Raw genomic sequence first — 22,248 nt, forward strand, 5'->3', positions numbered from 1 at the left:
TTTGGTTTGATTTTTTGGGATTTGTGATTATATTTATGGGTTATTAGATTCTGGTTGATTAGAATATTTTGTTGGGGTTTTTGGTTTTTAGATTTTTTTTAGAGGAACCTGTAATTTAAATGATAATCCATAATTTTTTGTACCCTTAAGTTCTTGTATATTGCTGTTGTTGAATGTAGTGAAAACTTAATTTTCTTTTTTAGAATAATGTTAGGTGCACCTGTATATAACAAACCCAAGATGGTGTTTTTGGTGCCAGGGGTTTGGCCACAATAAAGATAGTTGTACAAAGGAACAGGTTTATAATATAAATATAACTTATAAATATAAAACATTACACTTATAAATAACAAACTGAAGTTTGTTATTTCATGTTACTAATTTCTATGACAGATCTTTATCAGGATTAAAACAAAAAAAAAATTAGATTTCATTAATTTAGAATTAATTAATTTATTATTGAATGTATTCACATCTTATTCATTATTGTAATTAAAAGAATTTTTAATTTCATTAATTATTTAGCTACATTGATGAAAATAAAAATCATTTTATAAAAACTTTAAAAAGAGCAGTTGCAATTCCTTCAGTTTCTACTGATCCAACTAAAAGACAAGATGCTATATTCATGGTTACTTGGATTAGTGAAAAAATGGCAACATATGGTATTGAGGTTGAACTTAATGACATTGGAATTGAGGTATGAAATTAATTATAAAATTAATTATAATTATATTTAATTAATTAAAATTAATTATAAAACAACTACCGAGTGAAAAAACAGTCTGATAAATTCCTTTAGCTGTATTGAGTATTGCTAATTAAATTTAATTCATTTATTTAAGTTTTACAATTTAATAAAGGAGTAAAATCAATGGAAATCATAGGGAAGATTGTAATCTACCCTGGTCAGAGACCAGTCCAATTGTGAATTGATCATCCTCTCCCTCTTTCCTTACTTTTTATCACTTCTTCCTTTTATGGCAGCTGCTTCTTCCTTTTATCAGCAGGACACATTTGTGACTTAATAGCAGCTGTTTTTTTTTTTGAGAGTCAGAATCAGGTAAGATTTATTTTCAGTTTTGATTATTAATTATTATTTACTAAATTATTTATGCAGGCTCAGTGCTCATAAAACAAAATACTAACAACATAATTTATAGGCTTAGTGCCCATAAAACAAAATACTAACAACATGATTAATTTACTCCAAACACCCTGAGATTAAAATCATAATTTCTATTCTTAAATAAGATACAGAAATAATTAGGTGCAATATTTTTTCTGTTCAATTTTTCTGTTAAATATATTAATTAATAACAATGGTCAACAAAATTAAACTTTTTGTTTGTTAAATGAGAGTGAAAGGCTGATTCTTATAGTATCTTTTATGCTGATTTCTTATATTTTAATAGATTTTTTCTATCAGGCTCAGTTTTTTTGTAATTGAAATTTCTTTTGAAACAAAAATGTATGGTGAATTTAATATGACAATACATTACTTGCATTTTGTACGCGCCTAAAATCTGCTTCTTTTGGATTTTCTGCTATAATTTTCTACAGATAGATCCCTCTTTAGATTCAAACAGTATTTGGCTAACATTTTTGGGTTCCATTTTCCCTGGTATCATGTTTCCATTGTAGATATCAACTGGTGAAAGTGTTCATCACTGATAGTGCCGAGATTGTTAAGGAAAAAATGCAAATGTAAATGTAAGAAATGAATTTTGAGTGATATGTTACCCCCAAGTTCTTTGTAGTTTGAAGGAGTTCACTCACAGTTCTCTGTAGTTACTGGCTTTATGGTTTCCAATGAAGTTGTTTACCACATTTTGAAATGATTTCCATGCTGCAACCTCCAAATCATTCAAACATTCTTCAAATGCTGGATCACTCATTAGTTTTCATATTTGTGGTCCAACAAATATACCTTCCTTTATTTTAGCATCGCTTATATTAGGGAATTTGGTTTTTAGAAACTGCAACCCTGGACCATTACAAACCATTGCTTTAACAAAAGTTTTGACTAAACCTAGCTTAATGTATAGTGGTGGAAGATAAACTTTTTCTGATTTTACTAATGCCTGACTCATTCTTCTCTCCTACAGTCAGTACCTCTTTCTTTGGCCACTGCTCTTTTATGTATGGTTTTTCCTATCCCTGCTGCCCCACTTGCACAAAAATCAACAGAGCTTAGTGTATCCAAGTTGCAGTCCAAGTAAAAGTGCTATTACGTTCAGATCTTCACAAATATGCCATAAGTATTTCTCCTACTGAATCCTACTCAATACAAGTTTTATATTTTCATAAGAAACTTCATGTGAACAGTGTTTGCTAATGGAATTGATAGATATTTATTTCCAGTGTGAAGTACAGCAACTTTCAAATTAAGCTTTGACAAGTCAGTAAAGTCACCATTCATCTGGATGGTGCATATGTCCCAAAGCTTCCAGTAAAGAGTCCGATCATTACAGTACACTAAGTTTTCGTACTGAGAGAAGAAATGTTCAAACTCTGTCTGTCTGTCACAGCAAGCGTTTACTTTAGAGTTTGGTTATAAAAGATGCCAACCTTTCAGTATTTCTGCTAGATTCTTTGATAAATTTAGATCATTAACCACATCATTTCATTATATTCAGTATATCTATTTTCTAAAAAGTTTGGATCTCTTTCTTTATTGTCTGTTAAGTCGCACAAGATTTGACATTTTCATCTTCATCTAAGTTCCATGTTTCTGGTGGTACTGGAATTGGAAGCTCTTGGCTATGTGGCACTGCCCGCGTGGCAGAAGGAATATCAGTCTGTGGTGTGATCCTTCGGTTCTCTCCAAACCATTGGAATTGCAAATTGTATGTGACAAGATCCAGTTAGCCAACCAGTCAACAATGTTAACACAAGAAGTACAGCAAATATGAGGAGCCATTAAAAAAAATTGAAATAAAGGATTGTAAGGAAAAAACTAAAATTCAGATGAATTTGATCATTTGTCCTGATTACCCAACTTACATCAGTGAAGTTATATTTCTTTTCTGAGACTTCAATATTACCTCACCACAGATGTAACAGAAATTGCTTAGATGATTAATGCAACTGCAAGGGATTGTTAATACATTACAATAATCAATATTGTTTAAAAATAAACACTTTATAAACACTAATTTAATAAACACAGAGTCATAAACATACACTCTTACTGAACAACATATACCTGCAATTATGAAAGCCAGCTACAAAACTGAATGTTACACACACAAGAACCCTCGCACTTGAATGAGGAGAAAATGTTTCTCTAGTCTGCATGACAGTTTGTAAGTAAATATAATGACAGAAATAACTAATGAGTGAATTAAATTTTTATACTAAGATGAAAATAGGAAGAATGAGTCTCATTCTTGTTCATTTTAATTAGTGTGTAAATAATAAACATTATGACTAATATCTAACAAATCAATGTGACAACAATCAAGAGACTGTAATAAATTAACAAAAGCTATTTAGCTGATAAATAATATAATAAAATATATTCACAAATGCTTATGAGTTCATGAATGATACTACCTGAAAATAAGAATGTTAGTTACAAAAAACTAAGCCTGATAGAAGAATTCTGATTTCATATTTGAAGTCAGCATGAAAGATACTATAAAAATCAATTATTGAATCTCATTTAATAAAATCATTGCTGATCAGTGTAATTAAGTTATTTAATGAGTAATAATTCATAATTTTTAATTAGTTGTAATTAAAAATAGTCTGAAGATGTTTTTTGGACCATAAGACATCTCTCATTTGGTAAGTATTTTTCATTACTTTATCAAATAGCTAATACTGGAATTGATTATCATTAAAAAAAGAGCGATACTATGTTTAAATAACAAAAATACAAATACCTTTACAAATAAATTCTTTTTATGAAAACAACTATAGTTATGATCAATATAAAAATTAGTAGTAAAAGTAAGTTTTACGTGGGAAAATATAATAAAATTTAAAAAAAATTTATATTATAATAAATATATATAATAATAAACATTTTAAAAAATTAAGAAATACTAAAAGAATGGTGGGTAGTTTAAAAATAAAATAAATTTTTATTATATTTACAATGATAGTTTTTGTCAATAAAAGAAAAATATGTTGGATGACAGAAAATTAAAAAGTCATGGTTTTAAATAAATATAGTGATAAATATTTCTTTGGTTTAAGAAATTAAACATTAAGAAAAGTTAAATTACTTATTTAACAATATTACATTTTTATTCTTTGCAATATTAGCATTATATGTCTTATACACCTGAACAGTTACCTCTCTGTTTAATACTTCCTCACAAGCTGGATAGGTTGAAAGCTATGAACCAGATTAATAATTACTTTACATAAACATCTGTTGCCCATGTTAGGGTGTGGCTTCTCACATTAAATTCCAACCTACTAGACATTACCATTACAAATATTTTTAAAAAAAATATGAAAGCATATTGCTTTGTGGTTTTCTGGTTTCAGTTTATTGTAAACATGTAAAAACAATAGTATTTAAATATTGTTGTATTGTTATGTAGATTTAATGTTGTCCAATTTTAATTTTTCAAGGACTGCTCTTGCTTAAAATTGGACATAATTAAACTTAACAGTGGATCAATTTTTTGTTCCTTACATTATTTTAGGACAATAAATGGTATTTCATCCAAGATTTATTATTTTTAGAGACTTTATTATTGAACATCCTGTTTCTTTGTGACTGGTTCTAAAAAAACATTGTAAAGAAAAGAAAAAGTATTTCTTTTAGAATTTAAAGAAATATTACTTAAATGGGTTGCTACAGCTCAACAAAGAAACTTGAAAATAGATGTTTAGAGTGTGTAAGTGATAGCTGACTGCTGATCTGTAGTATGGGAGTAATGCTGCTCCCACTTTTCATACAATTCTGTCAACAAACCTCTTTTAGCTATTTTTACCTGTTGTGTAGAAATTTCCATATCATCTGATGGTTTCTATTTCATGAATTAACAATACTTATTTTCCATTTACTCATTGTCTAAAATCTTGAAATTAGCTTTTTAGTTCTTTGTATTCCCTTACTTTCTAAATTTTGTTTTATAATATTGCAATCCTACCTTAAATTTAAAGGACCTGATGTCAGTGATGGAATTTGCGGGCTCTGTTGATCCTGGAAGTTATGCCATTAGTACCCTAGCTAGTTGATAGAGCCTCCCAAACCAAACTGGACAGGTTGAAAGTCACTAGTCTGAATAAAAAGTATTCATCGAATCATGTCATTCTATGTGGGGACTACCTCAGATCAATATCTGTTCTCTAAGTTAAGAACAACTACAATCAGCATTTGGTCTCATCATTACAAGGTGTCAAAATACTTCTGAAAAAATGATTCTCCAGATATTTTAATCATGGCACAGTCTTCTTTCGTTAAATTTCATGGAATTAAAAACCACTTCCCATTTGGGTTTCCAAGGGAAGTAACAATGTGAGTGGTGGCAATTAATTGCTAGAAAGGAATCAGCAAGAGCAAAATAGGAAAGTAAACAGAATAGTATAATTGGAGTAAGTGAAGTGAGATTGGAAGAAAAAGGTGATGTTTAACAATAATGAATTTAATGTGTTATTAAAGAAATATAAAAGGAAAAGATGGTTTAGGAATCATTCTAAACTAAGATATAGCAAAATATTTATTATAAGCACAATGTTTATTGAGTTAATTCGTTAGGGAAGCGAATCCAAAGGATTTGCTTTTACTACAAGTGTTCATGTCAGCTACTCAATATGGAGACAGTGCAATTGAAGTAATATTATGATCAGATAGAGAAAATTATGAAAAAGAAAGGTAAAGGTTTGAGTAGAATAATAATGGGGAATTGGAATGCTGTAGTAGAGGAACAAGTTGTGGGGAAGTATGGGCTGTAATCGTGAAATGAAAGAGGAGAAAGGCTTATCAAATTTTGTTAAGGAGATAAAATATTTTTAAAAAATACTCTGTTTAAAATCCATAAAACAAAATTATATGCATAAAAATCACCAGAGATGAAAGCAGATGTCAAACTGAATATAACCACAAATAATTAAGAAATGCGATAAAAAAAAGGTATGTGGTAGCAGGAACTAATATCAGTAGTGATGATATATTTCTGTTAACAGAAATACATCAAAATAATTTAGAAGAGAATTAATAGAACAATGAAAATAATTGCATGAAATCTGGAAAAATACCAATTAAAAAGGGAATAGGGTAGAAATTAGCTTAAGTTTTTAAGAAATGCAAAAGGCAGCAGGGTAAATAAAATTTGGCTGAATGAAAGATGCCACTAAAATAGCAGCTGTTTAAATACAGGAGAAAAAAAATGTGTGTTATCCAAGAGATTATTGGAAAATGGAAGACAGAAGAGAACATAAAACAGAAGAAGGCAGTCGGACATGGAGATCTCTAAGATGAAAACTCGATCTGAAAACAGATATAAAATTAACCAAAATAGAAGATTCAGAAATGTGATTAAAAAGGCTCGTGGGTTGCCAGGAGCTGATATAATTAGTAATCATATACTTCTGCTAACCAAAATCATTTTTAAAACAATTTTACAGCAGACTTACAGATATCACTCCTCTGCTCCATGCTGTTTATACCTGTTAATACTGTTTACATATACCTGTTTACAACAATTATATATACATGTTTCGCCAACATTGTAAAACAAACTTTTCTGTTTCTTGAGCCTAGCCTGTAGAAAAATAACTGTGTCAACTTCTCTGAACTTTCAAATAGAAGTATCTTCCCCCATCTGTTAAGGACAGTTTTTCTGATAAGCTTGATGAGTATGAGCTTTAGTAGAATATTTTTGGAGGAATAATTAAATCAAGTAAAATTTGAAACAATTTTTGAAAAGAAATATTTTGACTCCCTTCTTTGTACCTGGAGGTTCATCAAGTAAGATGTATTTACAAATTGCTTATTTTCATTTTTAGTCACTTATTTTGCATTGTAGTTTAATGTAGGATGAGATATATGTTAAATTGTTTCTTTGGATTTCAACAACATGTACTCAACAACTTGTACTCCAAAAACCTGATTGTTATTACTCGTACATCCAACAACCTTGGGAAAACTTTTCTTATTTGCGAGTCCTTTTGTTGAATTTTTTCATATCCTATCATTCTTGAGCTTTCCAGTAGTCAGCTAACAGGTTTTCTCTATTAGCCAACTACATAGCCAGTATCTATGTTTGGTCACCTGCTGGAATAAAGGAGATACGAGGTGTGATCAGAAAATACGGTGAATGAATTTTTATAGCGGCAACTGCCGATGCTACATCCATATACTGTAATTTATCTAATAGCGTGATCAACTGAGACAGGCAGGGACAAGTTGTAACACGTTCGAGCTTGCCAGTCAGCTGCCAGAGCCGCTAGAGTGAGGTGTTTATCGTGTCTGTCGCGCAACATGGATTTTGAACAACGCATTAACATTAAGTTTGTTTTAAGTTGCAAAAGAGTGCCAAAGAAGCTCACGAAATGTTAGAATCGGTGTACGGTGATAATGTGGTAACTTTGAAGACTGTGTACAATTGGTATGACCGATTTAAAAACGGAAATAAGTCTGTTGAAGACGAGCAGCGTGCGGGACGTCCAGTAACCTCAAAAACAGTTGAAAAAGTGGAAACAATGGTTTTTTTCAAACAGGCGAATGACTATTCGAGAGCTATCGGAAGACCTTAACATCTCGTACGGATCCGTTCAAAGCATTCTTTTAACGACGTACGAAGAAAGCGACCAGAAAAATGGACCAATGGTTTACTTTTTCAATACGACAACGCGCCGTGTCACAACTCGCTTCTCATTCGCGGGTTTTTGGGCGAAAAAAGTGTTCCTGTCTGTCCACATCCGCCATACTCTCCGGATTTAGCACCATGCGAATTTTGGCTCTTCCCAAAAATTAAAACTGTGCTTAAAGGAAAACGTTTTGACACCATTGCTGACATTGAGAGGGCCACGACCAAGCAGCTGAAAGCCCTTCCCAAAGACGCCTTCCAGAAATGCCTCCGGTCAGGGAGTCAACGTTGGGATAAGTGCATTGCCAGCCAAGGACAGTACTTTGAAGGAGATTAAATCGAATTCTATGTAACCTTATTACTTTTTTTAATAAAAAATTATTCACTGTATTTTTTGATCACACCTCGTATGTCACTAAATAAGTGTTTTTTGAAAGCGATGAAAATTTGATAATGAATATAAACATTGTGACTACGTTATGACATTATTTTCTAACACCTGTCCGTTAGTTTAGCTCAGCCTGTTAAAGAGTTGATTTTCACTTAGTAGCTCTTTTACTACTTCAGGAAATCAGCAAAGATTCAATCCATGTAGTTAAATATAGGAAGGATAAATGATATACAGATAAATGTCATTGTAATTTTAAAATATTAATTGATATTTGCTTTAATTAAGAAAAAAAATCATATTATTACATGTTTGTTCTCTGATTCATTAAAATGCTATTAGTATTTTAGCTACATATATTTAATTCAAGAAAGTAAACAACATATAAATAACTAATGGTATGCATTACAAAGTTTGGGAGCATTTGTGTAATGTAATGCTTCACAGCAGAAAGAATATATTAATTTTTTGATTAATACAAGTCTTTCTCTACAGATTGTAACAAATTAAAAAATAAATTATAATTTGTTTATAAAATATTTTATAGATACCGTTATTTATATTATGTCTTATAATTATAACAGTTTCCAAATTATTTATTTACAGATACTTCAAACTGTCAATAAAAAATGTCATGGCTGCTTGACTAATTTCTGTTGATGTTTGCGAAACCCTCCTCTTGATAATTTTTTTTCATTCTTGAGCCTTTCATTACATTACCCTATCAATAGTTAATTTCAATAAACAGTTTTTATTTTCAATAAGTAGAAAGTTATCTGCAAATGAAAACCAGGCTTTTGTTTTACCTTTTTAATTCTTGTTTATTTTCCCCCTGCTATTTTCAACTTGAAAAACTATTTCAATTATTTTTCAGGTATTACCTAATGGAAAGAAATTAAAACTTCCACCAGTAATTTTTGGAAAACTTGGTGATGATAAAAATAAAATAACTTTGTTGATTTACAGTCATTTAGATGTGTCTTCAGCTTCTGCAAAACACAAAGGGTGGATAAATGAGCCATTTATGATGGTCGAAAAAGATGGGAAACTTTATGGTAGAGGTACATCTGATGGTAAAGGACCATCTCTTGGTTGGCTTCATGCAATTGAAGCTTATCAAAACACCAAAACTGATTTACCTGTCAATCTTAAGGTACGCTGTACTTCAGAACAATTTTGGTGAAAATGGTTAAATGTATGTTAAAAATTATAAAAATTTTTTACAAAGAAAGAAAAAAAGAAAAGAATATTTATTAAAAATAGTTGTTTTATATCAATAAAAATATTAATCAAAAAATAGTTTTATTTAAAACAAAACTTGAATAATGACAGTTGTTGTTATGCTTGCTACCTTGATGTTCATGTATCTCTAATCAATATATGAGAGCTATCTATAAATAAATCTCTGGTAAAGTAATAAAAATAAACAGGTTAAATCTTGAAAAACATTTACTGTATAGAAAAGTTATACATACAAAGTTATACTACTTCTTGATGTACACCGCACCCAAATCAAAGCACTTGCAGTGTGACACTAGCTTGCCTGTTCCCTCTTTTAAGAACTTTTACCTATCAATTTGTTGATTCTATCTTTGAGTTCATAATTACTTTTTAAAGTTTTGAGTAGCCAGCCAATTTAATTTTGTGAACAGTTGAAAATCAGTTTGATATTTAGATTATAGGAAAGAATTCACTATGTCAGCTGACTTAAGATTTATACTCCAGGACATAGTGGTCATTATTATTTAGGACAGGTACCCTGTAGAACCAAACAGTTTGCTAATTTCTGGTGTGATGAGGGACCAGGTGCTGTCTTACCCACCACTTCTAGAAAGCAGATGATTAAATTCATGCAGGAGCTAGCTTCATTCCTTTGGTATGAGTAAAGCATAAGAGTAAAGAGTCTGTGAGGACTGATTCTCCATTTGTGGAGAGGAGGGAAAGCTGCAGTTTGTTCTAACTGAGAAATATAGTATTTCTGGGTGAAAGAAAGAAGCCTTACCATACTAATGGGTGCTCAGGGCCAGCTACTGAGGCTGCAGTGTGTGTGGCTAAGTCAACTCTTTGGATAGGTGACTTCCAGAGAAGCTGCTGTGTCTTGTGCAATGAGCCAGTTAAAGCCTAGAGGCTTTTTTTAGGGCTACCTGTTTCTGAAACTCGCAGTAAGCCCAAGATCAGGCCTACTCTTGACAAAAAATCTGTTGCTTTTTCAAAATAATATCATTGAAATCATTGATGCATTCAATACATCTCTTGAGTGGACATGGTGAATATGTTTTGTTTTAATTGAAGCTGGATTACCAATGAGTGAACAGCATTTAATTTTTCCCTAACCCCACTGAGCCATTTAAATATCTGAATGATTACTTGTGGCCTACTGAGGTGCCAGATTACACTGCAAACATCAGCTTTGGGCATGTAGGTGACTGCAGTCAATGGTAATCAATGTGCTTTTAATACAATGAGAGTTGTGAAAGCAGCATAAGTCCTGGTAACCAGTAAACAGGGAAAAATAATTCGTACTTCATATGACCATTATGTAGGATGATGTTACCTATGTGAGTGCTCTCCATTAGTTTATCAGTACCTTTACTTTGACACTGTGTGAGTCAGAAATACTGAGATAACGTAGCAAATATAATTAAAAGAATACTTCTTGGGATGTGTCTTCTGAAAGATCTTATTATTCTTTAGTTACTAGTGGTAAAAAGTTGAAAGAAATAATTAAAATAGAGGTTATTTGGAAAGAAAATTATGTTTTTTGAGAAAACATATGAACAAGTTCTGCATATTAAGCAGCATGTGAAAGGAAATGAGATAATAACTTTGTTTATAAATATTTCCAGTTTATTGTATTTCAGAATTTTTATGAGTTCAAGTAAGTGTAATGACAGTAATAAATTTTAATGAAATAAAAGTTGCTTAATAAAACATACAAAATATAAGAAACTGGATGTAATGATTATATGAAACATATTTGAACACTATCTGTTAGTGGTAATTTTTACAGAAAATAATGTAAGATAATGGATATTAAGTACCAAATTTCACAGTATGGCAATAAAAATGCAGTTAGTAATAAATGCTATTATTTAATAAAATTTAAGAGCTACATCACAGCAATTAAATAATCTTCAAATTGAGTCTGAATAAGGTACGTCACTCAGATATGTATAGAAAATTGATTTAAACTGAGATACAGTAAATTTATTATTATATTTATTTCAAGCAGCAGCTTTTTCTGTTAGAAACATTTTTCTGGATAAAAAAGAGACCGTCATGAAATGGATGAATAACCATACATTGGTGGGTTCAACAGAATAGTTTAGGAATGTTTATATTTTTGTTCTGAAGAAACAAGAATAGTTCAAAGTAAATAAAAATATTTTCCAATCATCTGCTCTACAGGTTCCTTGCACCATGTCTCTCCATGCTCCTCTAGTTCCAACTAAGATTATCTGTGTAACTCATAACTTCTTTTAGATCCTTGCTGATCCTTCTAGCTCTGTTTTAATTGATTCTTGCCCTCTCATTATATGTTCCAGCCAGTGAGCTTTCCTACTCTTATTAAGCTTTAAATCTCATTAAGTCTCATCATTATTTCTTCATTTTTTTCATTTTCTCTGTTTGTCTATCTGTTTAAATTTCTCCTGTCACCTTAATGTCTACACTTTCTTTTCACTTTTCACAAATGTCTTTGACCTTTCTTTTTCTCTTTTCTTAGTGTCCCTATTTAATATCCAAAAAGAAGTATACTTCACAAGGTGTTTCTTCAGGTCTTAACACTACCTTACCATTTAGTTTTTTTTCTATTATCTGCTTCCTTAGCCACTGCAGTTCTTACTTTGTTTTCACTTTTGTAATGTTCTTTTAACATTAGGCATAAGGCATTAGGCACAGGTATACTGTTTTATGCGTTCAATCCTTCCTTCTTTTCTAAAAACATTTATTGGCTTTATTTTCTACTATCTCATTACTTTAGTTTTCTTAACATTCATTTTCATTACATATTCTGTAGTAGTGTCTTATAAAAAATATTTATTGAAGATCCTGTGCTTCATCTAAAAATCCCTATCATTTATATAATTTATAGAATTAATTTCCTTTCTTCCTACAGTAATTGCTCTTCTTTTAGAACATTTTAAATTATATCTTCAACATACATATTAGACAAAGTTGGTTTTAGGTGGTGTACTTGGTTTTAGGTGGTATACTTACTACTTCTTACTCTTCTTCAAACAGTACTTTACCATATTTTTTGTAGCTGTTTTCTGATGCAGGAACAAATTATTTTTGTTATTAATAAGTATTATTGTTGCATCTCTCTAATTTATTCTTTGGATTCTTAATATTTTTATTAGTGTATCCGATCTGAAATGGTGAAATGTTTTTCTGTATCTATAAAATATGCACTTATTAGTCCAATTGCAACCCTTGTTTCTATTCCTGAATTCATTTTATTTTCTAACCATTTAATGTATTTTCATTTGTTTAGAATTTGCAGAAGAATCTTTGCTGAATGCAAAATTAAAGAATTTTTCCTGTAATCTTGACACTTTACTGCTGCATGCACTTCGAGGATTGGAAGTCTTCTGGCCACATCCCACTGTATAATAGATTCCATTACATGGTTTCAGTGTCTCTTGTAAACATTCTTCATTAAGACAATTAATCACTTTAATTTGTTGCTCATCTACTCCATAGTTTTTCCATTTTTCATTTGTTTTGATTTTAGGATTGCAATTCTCTATTTCAGCCTGTTCCATTTTGGCATGATTTTTTCTGGGAAGAATCTGTTACCTTTCCATCCTTTGTGTTCGTATATTTTATTCTGTTTATCTCCTTTCTGTTTATTAAATTTTCCAGATTCCACTTAGTAATTTTTTGCTCTTTTAATTCTCTTCAGTACTAGTTTATTTCTGATTCAAGAAGTATATGATCACTGTTTATGTCGGTTTCTGGCATCACATGTGCCAATACTTCTGCTACTATATGGTCAATTTGATACCTGTTTTCATACCCTTGTGATTCTCTTGTTTACAGCCTTCTTCTGTGGTTTCCAAGTGCATATTGTATCTTCATTCCATTTCTTGCTGACTCCTTTCTAGTAGCTGATTGCCACAATTTCTCATGTTACTTCCGCTAGAGATCTGAATGGTATGCAATTTTTACTCTGTAACATTTAATACAAGAAGACTGTGCCATGGTGTAAATACCTGAGAGTGATTGAAGAATTCAACTGATTCTTTATTGAATTTAGATTATGCAAATATGTTTAAAAAATAAATATGTTTTAAACTAAAATCTGTTTTTATTAATCTACTTCATACATAATATTGATTATGTGTGAAAAATAAAATAGTGAGTGAGGAACAAAATATTCTACATAATGGATATAAAGAACACAAATACTAAGATAAATGCAAAAAAAACTTACTCTTATTTTGTCAGGCTTTATGAAATCTTATTTTGTTATTCATCCAGATTAATCTATTTTATCTGGTAAGTTGTAAATAGTAATAATTGTTGAGAGTAACATCCCATATATAACTACTAAAACATCTATTTGCAATTTGTAAAGTTCTATTCACACAGGTGAAGCTGCGATGGAGGATGCTAGTTCCTGTCATATTCTGATAATGCAGCTATCTTGGTCTGGGACTAATTATTTGGGAAAGTCTACTTGCAATCTGCCATCTGCAACCACCGTTCTTATACTTTCTGCTTTGCTGTCACTATACTTTTTAAAAATTAATTTCCTTCAATCAAACAGTATTGTTTAACTTTGGTCTTGTTTGAAGTCTGGTTTCTTTATGATTTTTGCAGGCTTTGTTTGAACCCTTCTTGAACACATGTTGCAGTTTGTTTAAAATAATTGAGTGAAATATACCAATATTCACATTACAATTTTCAGCCATTCTTTCTACTGTAACTTGTCTGTCTCCTTGAATAAATTGATTGTGAAATTTCAGAGCCTGAATTTAAATCTTAGTTGATTGTTCTTAACATTTGTTATAAGTAAAATTTTTTGAAAATTTTTAAACTGTCAGCCGACTATCTCAGAAATTTCTGAGATAAATTGACTATCTGGAAGTAAATCTCAGATGGATTTACATCCTCTGAAATCTCTTACTCCTGAATGTTGTTTTTCTGAGTGTATTTTTCAGTAGGACTTGCATTGTGAATGATAGATGCTAGTTACATAAACAGTATTAAAGTATTTATCAATCAGGTATTTTAGATCGACATTAGAGACAATTCTTTACTTCATTCCTCATTAAAATTTTTTTTTAAATATAGGTTTTATCTCTTAACTTATTGAATAACAATCATAATTTCTGAATATATTATTTAGAAAAAATTATTTACAGTTTATTTATGTTGGAACTGAAAAAAGTGATAAATGGCATTTTGAGCATCTGTTGAAAAAGAAAAAAATGTTTTTGGAAGATGTAACTTATATTTGTGTTTCTGACAGTACTTGGCTGGATGTAAACAAACCATCTATACCATATGGAATGCGAGGTTTTTGCTTTTTCCACATTGAAATAAGTTGTGCTAAAAAGGATTTACATAGTGGTCACCATGGAGGTTCAGTGTAAGCTTAAAGGTCTTTCTAATATCATTTGCAGCATATATTACAAACCATTTATATGTGTCTGCTTTCTTTAAAGTTTCTTGTATTTCATCTTTTCACTTAATTTCCCATATTTTCATGTCTGTTAATTTTAACTGTTCATGATAAACTGAACTTAAATTTATTTTAATACAATGTCTTAAACTTATATTGCATCTTAGGAAGCATGGGAACCTTGTTACTATTGAGAATGGCTTTTTTTTGTGGCTGAATTGTGATTAATTTTAGGTTGCCTACAATCATTTCAGTTACACCAATTTACACATGTGTAAATAAGAATTTTTTTTAATGATTTGCACTGCTGGCTCTTTTTTCCTTTGTAATTTTTAATATTATTTTTTAATAAATAATCTCTAAAAACATTACAGAATTAATCTTTAACTAGCTGGATATTCCTTTGGGGAAAGCTGTTTTGTTTTTACTTGCTAATGCATTATAAAAAAAAACTCTTTATTATAGCAATAATATAATTATATCATGATGCGATTATACTGACTATCTTGCAGTTCATGCAAAACTGGATCAATAAAATAGTTTTTGTTGAACATATTAATTCTTTATATAGTATTTTGTCTACAAAATCTGAAATCTTTATTCAGCTATGACACAAAAATCAATATTTGAAAATAGTCACAGAAATGGCAACTGCAACTTATTTTGTACCTATTTGTTGAGTTATCTTTCAATATTAATAAATTAAACAAGATCAACATTAATTTTATGACAGGTAATAATTGTATAGAACAGTCATGTTTAATGATTTTATTTAGTGTGATGAACTTTTTTTTAAAATGATCAGGCAGGTTATACTGGCAAAAAAAATAACTTGAAACACTTTGGTCTAAGATTAAAATCTAATAATAGATTATTAAGTTAAATCTAAAATTAACTTTATTTAACCTAAGTTTAATCTAAACTTAATAAAGTTGTGATAGCAGTGTATCTAGATTAATAATCTCTTTATGTAACACTTAGTACCACTTTGCACTATGCTGGGATCATGATTTAAACAAAATTCAGAAAGTTTAGGCTGTACAAGAAGACATTAGATTTATGGCAGGGAAAAGGAAATATGAAATTTGTTGACAGTTTCTAATGGTTCCTTCATTATTTATTTGTGAAACAGTAATCAATTTTAATTTTTATATGATGTGTTTAAATATATTTAGCTATTTAGAAATATTTATTTAAATTTGTCCTGCAGTTCTTTTTTTGTGTTAAGCGATAAGTTTTAGGAACAAATTTAAGTCCAGTTTGTAGTTCTTGGTGATTTTGTAAATTTTGTAAATCTTATTAACTCATTTTAATTCTTTTTCACGTTACACATATTATAAAAAGAACAAACCAACCTAAAACATACACTGATTCATTACTTGTACACTGCTGGTCAAATGTTAGTGTCAGCTCTATTTTTTGTGTAAATTTTGACAATAATTACAAATAAAGTGTTATAAATTATATATCAGGTTAACTGGAAGGCATTCATTGACAGGTTCATCCTGATCCCATAGGGGAAGATACCCTCCTTCTGGCAGTTTCGGTCGTCAAACCATCCCTTCCTTACCTAGCCCTTATGGGCTTTACTAGAAGTCATCTTCAGAACCTCGGCAAAAGACATCTCAGCCTTATTCTTGTCTCAGTCAGGATGCCATTGATGTGAATACTATCGGTGTATGTATGTATATGATATTCCCATCAGTGTACTATAGGAGATGAACTGTTTAAAACAAAACGCATCTATGTCAAGTCATTAACAAGACTGGATGACATGAAGGAACTGAAGAAACTACCCTACCCAATAGGTTAGAAGTTGAGTTCAACATGCAACCATAACATAACACAACATAAGAAATAAAAATAAACCTTAAAATAATAAATAAACCTGAATCCAGCTGGCCAAATCATTGGAGTCTGTCTTGGAAGGAGTCATGAACAGAAAGAAATTGGGTCACATACTTGTTAGGGTGAACCCAACGGGTGCCCTGCAAACCAACAACATCTGGGAAGGGATCAGATGTATAACGCTCACCCTATACCTCATCCCATCTGGCCTGCTATAAAGCATTGCCATGCCGTTCTATCGCAAATTTGTTTTGAAGTCCTGACTTCTTAGCAACCTGACTTCTTAGCAACATAATGCTGCTGCTTTTCTGACACAATTAAATCTATTTGTTTCACGCCTGCAATCACCAAGATTGCCTCCCGTGAAATAGTACAGTTACATTCAGTTACCGTTAATAATATTAGGCGTTGAGCTCTTAATTTACCATTACCAAATTATTTATTTTGAAAATAATACCATGACTTCAGAATTAAATTACATGCTATACAGTAACCATTATTAAAACAGTTTTTCTAAAAATTTTATTTCCATAATAGGATTTATTTCATCAAACTTCTCTGCATGAATATTATTGATGAATTTAAAATATATGAAGCACCCAATATTCAAAAAGAGCAGTTATTAATTACCTACTAACAATTTACAGAATATGGAACAAACAAAAACCATTTTTCTCAAGTGGTTTAATTGACATTCAATATTTTTATTTGATGTTCATTCTTTCATAACTCCAATCTAGTATTTTTATTTCCTACTGATATCCAAGAACTTGAAACTTTCATTCTGAATAGTAAATAATTTTATAGGGATTGATGAATTTCCTGCCTGCATTTTAAAAGAAGTCATGTATGGTGTTACAGTACTGGTTAAAAATTTAATTTATAAACAATTGAGCATTTACAAGCTGCCTTGAGATCCAACATTTTTATTTCCCTCCATGTGAAAGATTCTCATACCTTAATTTAAAAATTATAACCCAAGTTCTATTTATTCTGAAAAAAAAGCAACAATAATCCTTCTCTGATGAATCAGAAAACAGAACTGTTTTTTAGTAACTCAAAACCATAGCTTACAAGAAAGAGCCTTAACATGTTTTACCAAACTTAACAAATTATTAAAAAAATCTCTCCACTAAACCATTTAAAATATAATAAAGAATTTCTTCTTTTATAGAAAATATGTGATGTTGAATTTTTAAATAATACTAATTAAAAAATGTAACAAACTGAATTTTTTGTATTTCTGTTCAATATATACATACATGTGTTCAAATAATTTTCATTAATGCCTTCTGAATTGTGATTTATCTTGTAGTTATTTTGTTATTTAATGTCTTCATATTATTTCATGTGTTTATATTTTAAATAATTAATATGGACTCTAATCGCCTGTATTCTTTATTTTATAATTATGTATTTTGTCATGCTGCTTTGATCAAGGTTTTATTTTGATTTACATTAATCCATTACAACAAATGCTGAGGCAGTTAATTTTTTTATTTGTGGAGTAGCATATTTGCCCAATCCTGACCATGATTTGTGTAATATATTATCTGTTTATCAGAACAAAAGACTTATTTATCTTGTTATTGTCTATTATTTACTAGTATCTGAAAAAAATTTGAAAAATAAACTTTTAAAATTTCTTGAAAATCATAAAATATTGAGGGTTTTATGAACCTAAGTGTGATTTTAGAAAAAAGATTGTCTACAGACACAGCTATTTTTCATTTTTTAGAAAATATTTTTGATAGCATTTATAATAAGAATATTCCCCTTTTGATTTTTATGATTAAGCATTCTATTTAGTTCCTCTTTTAGTAATGAAAGATTTGATTACCAATCATTAGAAAAGCTGCTTACTAGTGTTTAAAGTTATATGTTACTGATCAATAAATAGCAGCTAAGATTTAATCTTTTGATAAGAATTCACAAGTAAAACATGTAGGTTCTTATTTCAACATGTAGAAAACAGAGTGCCACAGATAAGTTTTCTTGATTTGTTTATTAATGATCTCCCTCAAAATCTTGAACAATTCATTCTTAGCACTTATAGATGACACAACTGTATCTATATAAAAAAATAACTTTAAAGGGATTAGAAAGTTTGACATTATCAAGCAATTAAAAGAATTATTATTCACCAGTTTGATTGTAACTAACTTTATACATGGATAAAACCACAGCATTGTGCTTCTCAGTTAAATGTAACAGTACTAGTCAGGTGGATAGAATTCCCATTAATGATAAAATAAAACATATTTAATTTGTTTTTTTTTTTTTTTTTACAGGCTAGATCCTATTTCTGATTTAATGTATCTTTTAAACAGACTTGTAGATTTAGAAGGAAATATTATAATACCAGGTGCTTATGATGATGTTGAACCTGTAACTCCTGAAGAGGAAAAAATGTATGAAAATATTGATTATGATGTAATTAAATTTCAAGAAGCTATTGGGTGCCAAAAACTTAAATTTAATGATAAGGTAAGATAAATTTAATTATCTGGTAGTGTTATGCTGTACTGTATGGCATTAAAATGAATCAGACCTATTTTTACCCTGTTAGTACCTTAGCCCCTGATTACACTTTCTACACAACCACTGGATGGAGTAAAGAGACCCTGACTAATGTGTAATCAGAGCTTTCACCTTCAAACTATGCATTTACCATGAATGTAATAATTTTATAGGTCTTTATATCTTACAGATCTACTTGGTTGTCTCACCAAAATATTCAGAACACCGGGGAAGAAAAGATGAAGAATAAGGGAGCATTTGATGAGGTAAGGTAATCTACCCACAAAAGAATTACAAAACAAGATAAACCCTGCTTGAAGGAATTAACCTCCAGTGGGAGCTGGTTGAATGATTTAGTTGGATTCCACCTAACCCACAATTGCAGGGGAAATTTTGGTTATTTATTGTTCTTTGGGTTTTATTCTATTTGTGGCTTTCCAGTTCTTTAGGAACTGTGTACCTGTTGAGTAGCTAATTAATTTCTGAAGAATGTAATTCTTGTTATACTATGAACTTAAGCTATTGATATAATATTAATCAGTTATGTGCTGCTTCCATCTTCCAGGTAGAGGTAAAAATGCCTCTACCTTCCAAGGGATTGTGAGCAGAATGATGCCTGCTGCCTGAAGGGGTTTTTGAGCTTTGAGTTCCAGATAGGATTATTTGTTTCATACTGTAATTTCTACCCACCCCCATCACCTATCCTTGATCCTTCCTCCAAAATCCCAGTTCTGTAGGTGTAGGTCTGATCTTTCTAGTTGCATACTTGGTGTGATGTGGTGGGTTTTACCAGAGGTATTGATGTGAAGATTCTTTTCTTTCTTTCGGCAGCACAATAAGCTAAAATACCAATAGGCTAAAGTAAGTTTAGAGTAAAGCTAGTATTTCTGGTCCTTTCTGAAATATAAAATACAATATGCAAAGGGGTGTTTTAAGCTCTGTCTACAATTTCAGGAGATCATATTGTCTTTACCTAGGATGGCAGGAGGAAATTACTGAAAAACTACTTTACACTGACTAATAATAATAATTATAAAGATGTTTATTGATAACAAATATAAAATATAATTGTGTGTACAAATAAGATAACAAAACCATCGTAGGTGAGACTCTAAGGCTACAGACTTACTGGTGAAAATAAAAGTTTAGTAATTGTGCTAAAAATTTAGCACCCTATATTGCCCCACAGAGATGAGTTACAAAAAAACACAATATGCAATTAAAATACAATATAGATATTACCTAAGTGTAGTAAAAAATAATTTTATTGACTACTAATGATATATAAAAAATAAATACGCAGTGAACCTTTACTCTATAAACAAATAAAACACAGCAAACTGTAAATATCATAAAAACTAGTAAGTCATGTAATCTTTTCTGATTAAGGTTAAAAGAATGTGAAAATCTTAAAATAATCTTAAATGGTAATGATGACTGGAGATGTCACAGTCAGCTGTCATTGAATAATGCCCTGTTGTGAACAAAGAATGTTGGGAATGAAGGTACCTGCCACCAATGTTAAAATTTGGCAAAGTTTAAATTTCTAAACTAGGCAATGTCTTTATACAAATTTTCTGTTACAATTAACCTCAATCATAATCCAACACTTATGTAAAATATTACTTCTGATACAGGAAGTGAAAATTCTTACACTAAACTCAGATAAAATTCTAAACTTTTGATAACACATTAACTAGCAATTATTATTCAAAATTTGAATAATAATTGCAATATTATATTGGAATTCTTTCAATATCTTATCAATTTAAATCCAGTACTTACTAACCTTTTGTACAGACTAGGTGAAAAATGAGGTGCAACAACTTGCTTTTCCTTTGGATTCTATACAGCTATCTGACAATAGGGCCAGACTTTGCTAAGCTTGAAACTCTAGTTCACTTCTAGAATTTTGTAGGTAGGAAATGCTACCTGCATTTTTCATTAAGGTTTTTATCTGCTTTGTTGATTAAGGTTATATTATTATGCTACTTTTGTATTTGATGAAGAGATACTATTAACAATTATTGCCTGATCCACTCCAATTCCTATCTTTCTGTTGTCCTTATCAGCTTCTGCAGTGATTGTGTCAATCTTCAATCCATTAAGTTACTTTATAAGAGATTAACCCCTAAAACATTTAAGTCCTAAGGCTTAACTGTGCGTTCCAGAAGAACCTAATTTGACCGATTATATCTCTAATGAGTGCCTGATCCCAATATATAAGTGAGAAAATACCAGCTAAGGAAACTACATCAAAGCTGAAGATCTTCACATTACAAGATGGTAAGTTTTGCGGTATCTCAAGGCTAATGCATACTGTACATAGAATATAACTTTTTCAAGGTAGTAATACTTAGATATACTTAGTAATATTTTAGTATATACGATATACTTAGTAATTTTGAAATGGTTCTTGTCTATTCATGATATATAGGATCTTTTTTAAGCACTCTATCCAACAAAATAAGAGAATTTGAGAAAGGCCAATCAAGCTTGTGAATTACTGAATTAGTATCTTCCCCAGACTTAGTCTAGTATTATGTCAGTTACTAGAGTGATTATTACAGTTCCACATTACTATTCTTGGAATTGTTGATTTAATGTTATTGACAGGCTCAGGACCTATAAATGAAAAGGTTTTCCCTTTCCTAACAAGCTTATGAGCTCTCTTAATACTGTAAAGCTGTTCTTCCTTCCACATCATAAGTTAACCACTTCTCTCCTCTCCTAATGTTTTCAACCCCCCACTTACTCCTAGTTTATTTTGTATTTTTTAACTTTGGGAACTTCAAAACACTGAAATATGTATAATACCAATTGCACAAGATTTTGATCCTTTAAAAAATTGTCCCTTTAGTCCATTCTGCACTGTAATAATCAAGAAAGTAAAAAAATATACACTATCAGCCTTTCAGCTAGTTTTACTTCAGTAATATCTCTGGAAATTTTTTCAGAAATGAAATTCTGCCTTTCTCAATATTTTGAGATTCTCTAAAACTAGGCAAATTTTATTTAATGGATGTGCATATGTGCGTGTGCACATGTCATAGATGGTGTCTATTGTCCTTAATATCTTCTGAATG

At 30.4% G+C, this 22,248-nt stretch overlaps 1 protein-coding gene across 1 annotated transcript in view; it reads left to right on the plus strand.

Annotated features, from left to right (window-relative positions):
• Positions 1-617: 617 nt before the first annotated feature.
• The window catches only part of LOC142329179 (cytosolic non-specific dipeptidase-like), a 37,590-nt gene continuing 15,959 nt past the window's right edge, over positions 618-22,248 (plus strand). The window contains exons 1-4 of the mRNA XM_075373572.1: positions 618-700; positions 9,130-9,316; positions 14,535-14,761; positions 18,934-19,129. Of these exons, the coding sequence (XP_075229687.1) occupies positions 618-700; positions 9,130-9,316; positions 14,535-14,761; positions 18,934-19,129 (693 nt within the window). The remainder of the gene's footprint in view (positions 701-9,129; positions 9,317-14,534; positions 14,762-18,933; positions 19,130-22,248) is intronic.

Source organism: Lycorma delicatula, chromosome 8 (assembly GCF_047948215.1).
Source record: "Lycorma delicatula isolate Av1 chromosome 8, ASM4794821v1, whole genome shotgun sequence".
Lineage (NCBI taxonomy): Eukaryota > Metazoa > Arthropoda > Insecta > Hemiptera > Fulgoridae > Lycorma > Lycorma delicatula.